The 13039-nt window shown below is 46.5% G+C and overlaps 2 protein-coding genes across 4 annotated transcripts; one reads left to right on the top strand and one right to left on the bottom strand.

Annotated features, from left to right (window-relative positions):
- The first annotated feature begins 307 nt into the window (after positions 1-307).
- On the top strand, positions 308-6375 carry LOC129822561 (scavenger receptor class F member 1-like). 3 transcript variants are annotated; one of them, XM_055880885.1, is made up of 13 exons: positions 309-789; positions 1001-1062; positions 1722-1823; positions 2002-2269; positions 2445-2708; positions 2804-3022; positions 3195-3323; positions 3512-3618; positions 3796-3904; positions 3980-4104; positions 4285-4422; positions 4620-4809; positions 4975-6375. In XM_055880885.1, the coding sequence occupies exons 1-13, from the start codon at positions 689-691 to the stop codon at positions 6047-6049; spliced, it is 2889 nt and encodes a 962-aa protein (XP_055736860.1). In that variant the 5' UTR covers positions 309-688; the 3' UTR covers positions 6050-6375. The 3 variants fall into 3 exon arrangements, with proteins under 3 accessions (XP_055736859.1, XP_055736857.1, XP_055736860.1); XM_055880884.1 differs by having other exon boundaries at positions 308-789; positions 3796-4104; positions 4981-6375; XM_055880882.1 differs by having other exon boundaries at positions 308-789; positions 3796-4104.
- A 1626-nt stretch (positions 6376-8001) lies between these two features.
- LOC129822571 (vitronectin-like) lies at positions 8002-12262 on the bottom strand. The gene is made up of 8 exons (XM_055880906.1): positions 12131-12262; positions 11782-11901; positions 11031-11546; positions 10299-10438; positions 9930-10086; positions 9538-9690; positions 8596-9258; positions 8002-8475 (listed from the first exon to the last, which is right to left on the bottom strand). Exons 1-8 carry the CDS (start codon positions 12186-12188, stop codon positions 8351-8353), a joined length of 1932 nt encoding a protein of 643 aa, XP_055736881.1. The 5' UTR covers positions 12189-12262; the 3' UTR covers positions 8002-8350.
- Between the last annotated feature and the right edge of the window lie 777 nt (positions 12263-13039).

The raw sequence follows: 13039 nt of genomic DNA, 5'->3' as shown, positions 1-13039 counted from the left end.
TGTGTATTGTGGGAGAATGTGAGTTGGGCTGTCAACATACATCCATTTACCAAGAGAACATCCCACTTCTGATCTAGGATGAACAGTTAGGCTTTTCTTTGCAACAAGGTGAGTGTGTGTGTGTGTTCTTGTGTGGAAGACAGATGTACAGTACACAAACACACATACAAACACATCTAAATATGCTGCTCACCTCTTTACATAATCTCTCAGTATGTGGTGATGTCTTAAAAAAGCCTTACTGAGGCAGATTGAATGGGAGGAAGTGGCTCTAACTTCCCCAGGAAAGAGGGAGAGGAAACGGACGGGTTTGGACCGCTCAGTCAGGCTGGGCATACAACTACAAGACTAATGACTGAAGAGAGCTGGCTGGGGAGAAAGACAGATAGAGGCAGGGAGAGAGAAACATAAAGAGAAAGACTGCCTTCCATTGGCCTACAAGACCACAGAGCTGGACGAGGGAAAATAAAGGTAGAACGAGAGAGTGACAGGAGAAAGACAGATAGAGGGAGCGAGAGAGAAAAATAATTGAGAAAAAGAGAGAAGACTGCCTTCAATTTCCATTGTCCTCTTCTGGACTTGGGAAGAGAAGAGTGAGCGAAAGAGAAGAAAAGGAGAAAGGGATTTTCCTGTGAGTTGGACACGTTCTGAGACCTATTGTGGGCTGGTACCTGGTTGTGGGGTGGACATGGGCCAGTTTCTGACGGGTCTAGGACTACTGCTCTGCTGTTCCCTCTCCTCCCCTCAGAGACTGGCTCCCTCAGGGAGAAACGTCTGCCAGGACCCCAGGTGATGACTACATTACACTCACACTTTATTTTTCTCACTTTCGTTTTCTGCCTTTTCTATCCAGACATATATCCTTGCTTTATGAAACATTCTCAGTATCTTCATAATTGTAATCTTCCATTATTTCATGAAAAAAACACAGTAAAAAGTCCCATCAAGAAACTTCCTACTATGCTTTACAGTATGTATTTTGTTTACCCACCTCTAACAGGGATACTTCCACTCTTGTCTGTTGCACTGGATGGAGACAACAGAGAGAGGAGTGTATTTTACGTGAGTATCAGTTTAGGGGAGAGGAGTGTACTTTACATGAGTATCAGTTTAGGGGAGAGGAGTGTACTTTGCATGAGTATCAGTTTAGGGGAGAGGAGTGTACTTTACATGAGTATCAGTTTAGGGGAGAGGAGTGTACTTTACATGAGTATCAGTTTAGGGGAGAGGAGTGTACTTTACATGAGTATCAGTTTACGGGAGAGGAGTGTACTTTACATGAGTATCAGTTTAGGGGAGAGGAGTGTACTTTGCATGAGTATCAGTTTAGGGGAGAGGAGTGTACTTTACATGAGTATCAGTTTAGGGGAGAGGAGTGTACTTTACATGAGTATCAGTTTACGGGAGAGGAGTGTACTTTACATGAGTATCAGTTTACGGGAGAGGAGTGTACTTTGCATGAGTATCAGTTTAGGGGAGAGGAGTGTACTTTACATGAGTATCAGTTTAGGGGAGAGGAGTGTACTTTACATGAGTATCAGTTTAGGGGAGAGGAGTGTACTTTACATGAGTATCAGTTTAGGGGAGAGGAGTGTACTTTACGCGAGTATCAGCTGACAGTAAATTGTGTAAAACCGTCCAGGGCACACAAGAACAGGCTTTTTGTCTTATTTAGGTAGTATTGTATAATTCAGTACTGTGTCTGTTGTTTATGACTCCAGCTGTGTGTGATGGCGAGCAGGCCTGCCAGCAGGATGAGGTGTGTGTATACCCGGGCGTCTGTCGCTGTCGACCTGGCTACTATGGAGCCCACTGCAAGACACGTAAGTCGAATCAACTCTGACGTTTAAGTTACATAGGCTGTGTCACTCAAACAATATATTTTGAACACAACAAGAGTCAATATAGCAACTTTGGTAGTGCTTTACATTGCAGGAATAAAAGGGTAAGAACATTGTAATGAAGTGGTAATGAAGTATTACAACCTGTCTCCCTCTTCAGGCTGCCCTCCAGAGTTCTGGGCACCGGACTGCCGTGAGCTGTGCAAGTGCCACCCTCATGGGCGCTGTGACCCGATCACGGGCGAGTGTGCATGCCTCTCCAACCGCTGGGGGCCACTCTGCCAGAACGCCTGCAAATGTGGCCGTCATGGACACTGCCACCCCGTACACGGCAACTGCACCTGCGACGAGGGCTGGTGGACACCCACCTGTGCCAAACAGTGCCAGTGCTACCCAGGCACCTCCACCTGTAACCCACTGACCGGCAGGTGAGAGAGAATGGGTATATTTACAATGGGAGGCATAAGTTAGCTAAAAGCTGAATCACTTGATAAAATTTAGCATGCAATTTAATAATTTAAAGGACAGTGTACACACATATGTTTTAACACAATAGCTACAACACAATAGAAATATGTTTTCTTAAAAAACGTTGGTTGGCAGGTGTCAGTGTGCCCCGGGTTACTGGGGTCAGAAGTGCAGCCTTCGCTGTAGCTGCTACATATCATCCTGCCAACAGAAGACGGGGGCGTGTGAATGCCAGAACGGGTGGTGGGGTCCGACGTGTGACCGCCGCTGTAACTGTGACCTGGAGCACAGCGAGTGTAATGCGGTCAGCGGGGAGTGTGTATGTCAGCCTGGGTACAAGGGAGCCTTCTGTAACGAACCGTGTGGACCTGGGGAGTATGGCAGTGGCTGTAAACTGAGGTAAGAGAGTGTATATGGATATTGCAGTGATGTTTTGATGGTACAGCCTTGTCATTTTGCTGTGGATGTCTCTCTCTCTCTGCCCTCCTATGTAGCTGTGGCCACTGTGAAGGAGGCCAGTCGTGCTCTGTGGTTGATGGTGTCTGTACGGCCTGTGAGCCTGGGTGGAACGGCACACACTGTGACCGGCTGTGCCCGCACGGTTACCATGGAAACCACTGCCAGGAGGCATGCCCACGCTGCAGGAACGGTGAACCTTGTGACCCCAGGACGGGGGCGTGTTCACGATGTGACCCAGGATGGACCGAACCCAGGTGTGTGTGTGTTTGATGGCTAACTACCAGTGAAACGTATCTGAGACCTTTTACAGTAATTCCACTTCCCAGACATGCATGTGTCGTTGATACTGAAAAGGTTCAGTGTTTTCTTCTAGTGCTGATAGTTTTGTTGTCCTTCTGTTATCTGGGCCACTCTGTATGTCTGCAGGTGTGACGAGCCGTGCTCTAACAGGACATTCGGGGACGCCTGCCGCTCCCTGTGCAGCTCCTGTTTCCATGGCCACTGTGATCGCGTGACAGGAAGTTGTGTCTGTGGTCCTGGGTTCCAGGGACGGAGGTGAGAGTACTGAGAAAGCAGACAGAGGTTCTGTTTGAATACTCTTAAAATGCATCCTTCCTTGAAGTGATGTGAAACAATGGTTCAAATAACTATGTTTCTCCAATCCAATAATGTCTGATTTAGACATCTTTCTGGGATTGTGTATCTGGCTGTCACTAACAGGTTTCTCTCTGTTGTGTCCCCAGTTGTAACATCACCTGTCCAGACCAGCTGTATGGCTTTAACTGTTCCTCTGTCTGTGACTGTGGAGAGGGCACCGCCTGTCACCCAGCAACGGGGGCGTGTCCATACAGTATGTACTCCTCCTATTGGATACAGCGCTAGTTGGTGGATAATGTGTAGCTAATGATAAGTAATAGTAGATGAGCCTATGGATTAAAATATTTGTTTTTCCTCAAGAAGGAATATGTGAGGTTGAATCACATTTGTTTGTGTGTGTGTGCGCACGTGTGTGTGTGTGTGGTGTCAGGTGGTCACAGGGCTCTGATCACTGGTCTCCTGGTTCCTCTGCTCTTGGTGCTGCTGGGGCTGGTCTGCTGCTGCTGCTGCTGTGGAGGACCTACTGACGGCAAAGACAGGTGTGTTTGTGTGTATATAATTCGGATGACAAAGACAGGTGTGTGTGTTCCTCTGACTCTGCTCTGGTCCTACAGGGTAGCAGTGGGTGAAGGTGGTACCTCTGTCCGTATGAAGCATCATGTGTATAACGTCCTGGCCAACGTGAGCTCTGCTGTACCCTGTATCTCTGTCTGGTCCTCTGGGCTACCCAGAGTCACAGGTCAGTCCAATATCACACTAGAGATCATGTCATATGTCTGTATCTATGTAAGGAAGAAACTCCAGTACTTGGATGCTCTGAAAGTTTTTCTCCATGCGCTTAGAAAAAGGAGTGGTGTCCATACTATACGTATTACAATATTATGACAATAATAATAATAATAAACGCTTCTCTCTCCAGTGTCCCACCACGACCCTGAGCTGACGTTCAACCACAGCTTCATAGAGCCTCCCTCCTCAGGCTGGGTGACGGAGGGATCCTTCTTCGACAGTGATGAGGAGACCAGAGAGGTGCTCTACTGTGTCCCCCCCAGAGAAGGTAATCTGTGTGTGTGTGTGTGTGTGTGTGTGTGTGTGTGTGTGTGTGTGTGTGTGTGTGTGTGTGTGTGTGTGTGTGTGTGTGTGTGTGTGTGTGTGTGTGTGTGTGTGTGTGTGTGTTCAACCCTTTGTGTTTCGATTGACTACATTTTTTCTCTCTCTCCCTGTCCCTCCATTCCCCCCCTCTACGTCCCTCAGACATCCCAGCAGTAGCGGGCGGTGAGTTCCAGGAGTTCCAGCATGAGATGAGTTCTAAGTGTAACATCTTCCCTGACCCCTCTGCCTTCAGTATTAGTGCAGAAGACATGTCCCTCCCCTTTGGCATCCCCCGCACCTCCAGCAACGCCAAGTCCAAATGCCCCTCCGTCTCCTTCGCCGAAGGCACCAGGTAACACCAGGTCGTAGTCATCATGATGAGGACATTGGGCGCTACACACACCACACCACACTACGCAGCACTTCAATTCTCTTTTTGTGATTGTTTTTAATGTTGTGAGAATGTCAAAAAATGTACCCTTGGGGAGTAATAAAGTACAATCTCATCTCATCCGAGGTTCAGCCCCAAGGAGCGCCGAGGCTCTGCCCAGGACCTGACTCCCGGGGCCCCCCGCACCAAACCCAAGTCCCCCTGGGGGGTCCTGATGCTGTCAGCCCTCCAGGCCCAGGGAGGGAAGGCCTCAGAGGGGGAAGAGACGGAGACAGGTGAGGGGGGGGTGGATGGATGTGGAGGTGGAGGTGGGACGGGACCATTGGAAGACCCAGAATCCAGTGGTGAAGCAGGGGACCCCGATGTGGACAGGTACACAGCTACCCCATCCCGAGCCATGTCTACCCTGCAGGTGCCTGGAACAGTGGTAGGGCAAAGACGCACCATATCCAACGCTGCTGTTCCCAGAAAGGGTGGGCAAACACCAGGGTCCACATCCGATGGCCAGCAGGCAGAGATGGATAAAGGGATGGACAAAGTGACCACAGTGTATGTGACAGTGGGGAAGGCGGGGGTGGGGAGGCCCCTGTCTAAACTAGAGCTCCCCAGCTCGGAGGGCCCGGTACAGGCCATGCTACGCAGGCTAGGCAGCCTCCAGAGACACAAAGATCAGGAGGTGGGAACTAAGCCCAAGGGGAAGAGCCCGGGGGCGGAGGAGATCACCAAGCCCCCCAGGAGGAAGCTGGGGACTAGGGCCAGTGTGTGGGAGCAGGGGGGTCCCCCACCCTCGGGGGTGGAGGGTGCTGTAGGGGAAGGCGTATCTATGAGGAAACCTAGTAGGAGGAAACAGCACGCCCACCACAGCTCCCCTGCTGTCATGGGAAACACTGACGCTGGCACTAACACTCAACCCCCACCAGAGGACGCCCCTGCCACTGTTACGCCCACGAGGCCCCTGTCCTCCATTTTGAAAAGCGTGCCAGAGGTCGCTGGGTCAGAGGTCAGGGGTGAAAGGTCCGGGGTGAGGGAAGAGAACGGCGACCCTGGGATGCAGACTGAGAGTGGATATCGAACAATCGGGCCTGCTGGATTTGTAACGGACGCTGTTAGTCTGAGTGAAGTCATCGCCAATGAAGGAGTGGTGGCCGGTGTGGACGATGGACCTAACCTTTATGAGAATGTGATGATTAAGCATTCCTAATTTCAGATGCAATGACTGTGGTGCTCTGTCTCTTCTCACAATTGAGTATGTAGTTCAACTACTAATGAATGAGGCATTTGGAAACTAGCCTACTGTACTGAGTTAACAGTCGAGTCTGACATAAACTAGCAATCTTTACAATATTGAGTATAGAATTTTATGAATTACACTATGTATATGATGGTTCTGTACAATATGTACTGTATGTATGTATATTATACAACAATAGGATAATGTTGAAATCACCTTACCAAATAGTTATTGACACTGTAACTGCCATGTGTGAAACAACTATGCAAATGAAAACTAAAAAATGCTCCTGTGCACTTTGTTCACTTTGACTTGTCTGTCATCACTGGGATAACATTGCTCTGTGGTGCCAGCTTGAACCATTTAAAAGTGTTGGCACTGGCAGCACCAACCCTTCCCAAACCATCACCTGTCACACCATCACACCATCACCTGTCTGTGATATGTATTAGGCTGTGTCCCAAATGGCACCCTATTCCTTTTATAGTGGCCCTGGTCAAAAGTAGTGCACTATAAAGGAAACAGGGTGCCATTTGGGACGCACACTGAGTGAAAAAAAACAAGTGATGAAACTGATACCTGCCATGCATCTGATGTATTATGGTGTCTGTCAGCTGCATTCCCAATATTGTAGGGTTGAGAGCATTTTGGTTGTGTTGGGATTTACATATAAAAGAAAATAAGCCACCATAGACATATCTGTAGAGACTATATTTATCTCTATGGTGACCACTCCCCCTCTGCTTGTACAGGATTTAAGGAGGGGTTGACAGACAGGGTTAGAATGGAGGATTGATGAATTGATCTTCTTTAATCAAATTTCTGAATGTTTCCAAAAAATCAGCAGTGAATCAACAAGTCTGGACCGTGTACGCTGTGGAATTGAGGTGTAATGTAAAAGAATGCAGCACGGTGTCTCATTGGAGCAGATATCCCCCGGCTACCTGGCATAGTCTACTATCAGGCTAGCATAGTCTATGTACTATCTGTAGGTTTTGCCAAGCATGTGTCCTCTTGATCACTGTTAAGGTTGCCTCCCACATAGCATGTCCTTCTATGCAGCCAGAAACAGTTTCATCATATTCCACTGAAAGCGCTAGTCAGGAAATGGAGTCCTGGTGGTCCAGAGTTGTGTTTGTTGATGTCTTTCTAGCCTGTCATTCACTAGGTGGTAGTAGTGTTTCTGTATCACACTGTCAATCCAACCTTTAAAGACCCCTCTTGTGAACTGGGTCAGATATTAGAGAGGAGAGATAACCCACAAATTATTACAGTTTACAATAGAATTCAGTAGTATACTGTAGAATACTATACTACACACTGTGAAAGCCTCCACTTCTATGTCAAAGATAATAAAACCAAAAAACTATAGTAAATACTACAATAATGTCCGCAAAAACACTACAGTAAATACTACAGTATACTAAAATCCGCAAAAATGCTACATTAATTACTATAGTATATACTACAGTTTTCTTTCACTACAGTATTTATACTATAGTTAACTGTAAATACTACAGTATACTACAGTAATTACTATAGTATTCACTGTAGTGTTTTTGTGGACTTCAGTTTGCACACCAACCAACCAGCTGAACTTTGCCCCAAATCATGGGGAACAGAGGGGGTGGGGAACAGAGATGGGTGGGGAACAGAGGGGGGGGGGAACAGAGGGGGTGGGGAACAGAGGGGGTGGGGAACAGAGATGGGTGGGGAACAGAGGGGGTGGGGAACAGAGATAGGTGGGGAACAGAGGGGGTGGGGAACAGAGATAGGTGGGGAACAGAGATAGGTGGGGAACAGAGGGGGTGGGCCTTCATTGATCTCCAATAAGGGGAGCTACAGCGCAAATACTACAAGGCTAGTTTGACTGAATTGAGCCTTGGATTCATTTCAATACCCCCAATAACATGTGGGTACCCTTTACAGCTAGAAAATATTTAATTATAAAAGTATTACACACAAGTATTCCAGGTACAAAGAGAAAGGTAGAACAGTCGCACACTCTAGGAGCTCAGATGCAATACTTTAATAACCTAATATCCAACGTTTCGACAGACAAGCTGCCTTTCTCAGGGTATCAGCTTGTCTATCAAAACGTTGGATATGAGGTTATTAAAGTATTGCATCTGAGCTCCTAGAGTGTGCGGCTCTCCTTTAATTTTTCAAGTGATTCTTCTAATTATCTAGCTTTAAATTACTGTCTATTTGAGTCGTTGATGTAAAACATGTTTTGACATACTGCATATGTTTCTTTATACAGTTGTGAAACTATTTCTTCTCGGCCTCCAGGTGTTTTTCAGGGCAGCCCAGCCAGTACTTGCCAATGGACCTGGGGTAAGGAGGGCTGGCTGGGTCCACTTTCTTGGTCTTCAGATCCACTCTGTAGTATTTATCTGGAAAACGAATACAGAGAATATGTCTGGTGGATTTCAAGTTGTTCTGTGCCCTTGTTCTGTGTTTAATGGGAGGTTAAAAAGAAAAAAGCAATAGGACAATAAAGTATCCTTCCTTACCTCCCTTGAAGAAGTAGACGCTCTGCACTGGCTGGCCCTTGTTGACAAACTCCCAGTAGGCCCTCCCCTCAGCGTTGTATCTGGAGTCATAGTTGTATCCATCTCCTCTCCTGTCTTGGTCATCCCTCCTCCTATCCTGGTCATCCCTCCTTCTATCCCTGTCTCTGTCTTCATCCCTGGCATCCGTTCGGCGCATGTCCCACCCTCCAAACATCCCCTCCATAGCCATCCCCCTCTCCGCCAGCTTCCGACCGAGATCGATACCCTTCTCAGCGAATCCTTTCCCCATATCCATCCCCTTCTCTGCGAACGCCTGCCCCATAGCCATTCCCGTCCCGGCACCCCAGTAAGACTGGCGCCTACTTCTGCGGCGGCCCCACTGCTGTTCCCACTGCTGTCCATATTGTTGTCCTTGTTGTCCATATTGTTGTCCATTTTGCTGTCCATTTAACTGATCCTGTTGACCATACTGCCCCCACTGTTGGTCCCATGGCTGGCGCCTCCCGTCATTGTGGTCCCGTAAAGGGGGTAAGGGTGGGAACAGGGGTGGGGCCAGTGACCTGGGGGTGATGTAGAGTCTCCCTGTCATGACAGCGTCCACTGGGGCCTTGATGCCGATCCAGTCCTTGTTGATGAACCGATGCCCACCATGGTGGTTGGGGACTGGTGGAGAGAGAATGACAGATGAGATGTAGCATTAGATGGTGGGGGCTAGCTTTAAAACTATTCTTGTTTGTTAAGCAACCATTTTCTTAAAGTCAACATTGTGCCATTAATGATTCCTTATATCCTCTTTCTTCACCTCCTCAATACGCATTGGGTGAGAAGTTCCACAGGTAAGAGGCAAGGATCTTCTTCTCCAATGCGTTTTGAGAAGGAGGAATGGAAAGAGGAAGTGAGGACACAAGAAAAGATCATTGAGAAAGCGCCACAGCGTCTTACTGCCTCTGAAGAGCATGTTGAAGAGTTCCTCCCAGTTGTTGTGGTAGATGTCAGTGTAGGCTGTGAACAGAGCGGAGGGAGACCCTGCTGACATCTTGATACACTCCTCATGTGATGGCTGGTGCTTGAACTCATACTGGTAGTACTGGTCACCTGGGAACACAGACAAACAACTGGTCTGTTAACAAAACAGATTATGTGAAAAGAAATAGACTGGAAACAGTGAGTTAGTCACTTCATTGTGGCTATATCTTCCATCATTTGAATAAGTTCAGGAGAAGGACTATCATTCAGAGGTATTCTGAAGTTTAAACACAAAAATGAATTCAATCACTTATCAATTAGCAACTGCCTAGTGGATTGTATTTTCTTCCTTTAAGATTTGGTGTGACCTTTGAAGAAGTAGACCTTCTCTTTGCCGTGGTGTCCAGGGGCTGCTATGGCGAAGGCTGCGTCCACGTCGTCTGGTATCTTCTCAAAGCCCACGTTGATATCCCTGGGATAGTCCTCCTCCAGCACACCATCATCAAACCGCCAGTACTTGTTACCCTGTTGGAGGATTTGCAATTTGAAAAATATGTTTGAAATTAATAAATGTAATTTATATCAGTGAAGTTGGCAATTTATAACAAATGTATTACATTTATAAAATGTATAATAAATACAGACAGCTAGAGATAAAACTCCCATTACCAACCTTCTACCGTCCTACCAACATTTAATCTTTAATCTAAGCTCTCTAGCCAGGGTATTCATCCCACCTTGAACATGTATGTCTTTCCCTGGCAGTTGATACGTGTGAAGGCAGCATCTATAGGCCCTCTGATACCCCAGATATCCTGGATCAGTTTGGGGTAGCCGGGCATCACCGACTTCTCATCCAGCTCAAAGAACCACTCCCCTAGGAAAGGACACAAAACAAACACCTACATAGAGATGCAGATAAACAAAACCTCTCCTGGTGTTTTTCTTCCACTCACCGACACCTCTGAAGGTGACGGGGTAAGACCCATGAAGACCCTTACTTCTGAAGGTGACTGAGTAAGACCCATGAAGACCCTTACCTCTGAAGGTGACTGAGTAAGACCCATGAAGACCCTTACCTCTGAAGGTGACTGAGTAAGACCCATGAAGACCCTTACCTCTGAAGGTGACTGAGTAAGACCCATGAAGACCCTTACCTCTGAAGGTGACTGAGTAAGACCCATGAAGACCCTTACCTCTGAAGGTGACTGAGTAAGACCCATGAAGACCCTTACCTCTGAATGTGACTGAGTAAGACCCATGAAGACCTTTACATCTGAAGGTGACTGAGTAAGACCCATGAAGACCTTTACCTCTGAAGGTGACTGAGTAAGACCCATGAAGACCCTTACCTCTGAAGGTGACTGAGTAAGACCCATGAAGACCCTTACCTCTGAAGGTGACTGAGTAAGACCCATGAAAACTTTTACCTCTGAAGGTGACGGAGTAAGACCCATGAAGACCCTTACCTCTGAAGGCGTAGACGGAGCCGTTCTTGAGCTGCATTAGGGAGTCCCAGGGCCTGCTGCTGCATGGTTGTGCATCTGGGTCTACTACCGGAGCCTTGGTGGTCGTCACCACTTCCTCTGTGGTTGTCTGTGGGATTGATGTTGCCTCGGTGGCTATAGCTGTCTCTGGGACTGGGACTACCACTGGGAACTGGCCTCTATCTGAGCCTCTACCTGCCTGTGTGGCCGACGGTGCCTTGGTGGCTTTAGCTGCCTCCGGGAGTGGGACAACCACTGGGACCTGGCCTCTCTGTGGGCCTCGAGCTGCGCTTCTAGCTGGCTCTGTGACTGGGGTTATCTTTGTGCCAATTTTGGCAGGAGTAGGGGTGGTGTTGGAGGTTCTGAGGCGTGTGGGTTGCCTATGTTGGCCCCCTGAGGAGCTGGATTCCCCGCCCTCAGGTTGGGTCGGGAAGGCGGGCGTTGTAGGGGTAAATGGACCATCGTCATCCTCTGCAAATTCAAAGGTGTCCCCGCGTGCTGAAGGAAACAGGTCACATTAAATGAATCACACAATGAATTAATAGCAAAATATTATATGAATGATGAACATATGCAACTCATTACCATGTTAATCAGTGGTGCATTATTCAATATGACCTTTAAAGGTTGTTAAAAGGGAAATCTGTGACTTTTCTAACAATCAATATACACACACACACACACACACACACACACACACACACACACACACACACACACACACACAACTTACTTTTCATATGACATGCGGTCTCGTAGTCTGAGCAGCAGCTCTTGTAGTACCGACACATGGTGTCACACTGGCAATCCTTCTTGGAGTCGAAGCCATTCTCACAGCGGTCCATGCATGACTCTGACACACAAGGACACAGAGAGGTAACTTATAAATGACAATGGAACAGCAGAAATGTTTGGTAATACCTCCACAAACTCCAATATACTGTCCCTAACTGAGTTTCCAAATACTATCTTGAAATTCATGAGTTCTTTCACCAGTAACAACTCAGTTTAATTTCAACCAAAACGTCCCCAATACATTTTCAAGTCAACCTAGACTATATATTTTTTAATGGTATACTTACCCTCTGCAGTAAACACAGTAGCTATCCCGGCTAGCAGGAGTATCAGCCCGAGCCTCATGCTGTCTATCTTTCTGGGTCTCTCTGGGTGTGTGACGGAGAGGACCCAGGGGATAGAGAACAGTGTGCTACTAATCAATGACCAATGCAATGCAGTGGCTACCAGTGTCATTCACCTCTACAGAATGTTTACTTAAACCTTGATTCAACCTGGTTATCAACCTTGTTTTTGCTGAAGCAATCAGTAAATTAAGAGTTTCATTCAAAAATGCTTTATATCAAATGCTGGTAAGTTAGCTTTCATGGTTTAATGAACTTGTGAAAGAAATGTGTGTTTTTATCACTATCTAATCATGGCATGGGGTTGTTCAATGACATCTATCCCTTGATAGTTTCATTTCAGAGAGACAAATGAGCATGTTTTTTTGTAAAACGCTCTATATCTGCCTCACTCTCAGAGAAATAAGTAGTACTGCTGGTTTTACATAGTCAAAGTAACAAATAACGACATTTGTAATAAAGAACTGTACAAATGATACATTTGTGACATCAATAATTACAAAATGTTTTTACAAAATGAATCAATACAGTAATATGACATTTGTATTTGAAATTTTTGTCATTTAGCTGATGCTCTTATTCAGAGCGACTTACAGTATTAGTGCATTCATCTTAAGATAGCTAGCTGAGACAACCACATATCATAGTCAAATATACAATATATGCGTACATTCCATTCCAGCTAAACAATTAATAATCAGCGTCGGGCAAAAAATAACACAATTTAATACACATCTAAAATCTATGAATAAAAAATCTGAGAACAGTAATATTTTACACAGATATGAAGGTACCCATAAGCAATCATTTCTAATGAAAAGACACAAACGTGAAAAATTGGTGGATACAGCT

Source organism: Salvelinus fontinalis, chromosome 24 (genome assembly GCF_029448725.1).
Source record: "Salvelinus fontinalis isolate EN_2023a chromosome 24, ASM2944872v1, whole genome shotgun sequence".
NCBI lineage: Eukaryota > Metazoa > Chordata > Actinopteri > Salmoniformes > Salmonidae > Salvelinus > Salvelinus fontinalis.
This window is presented reverse-complemented; position numbering and strand designations above follow the sequence as displayed.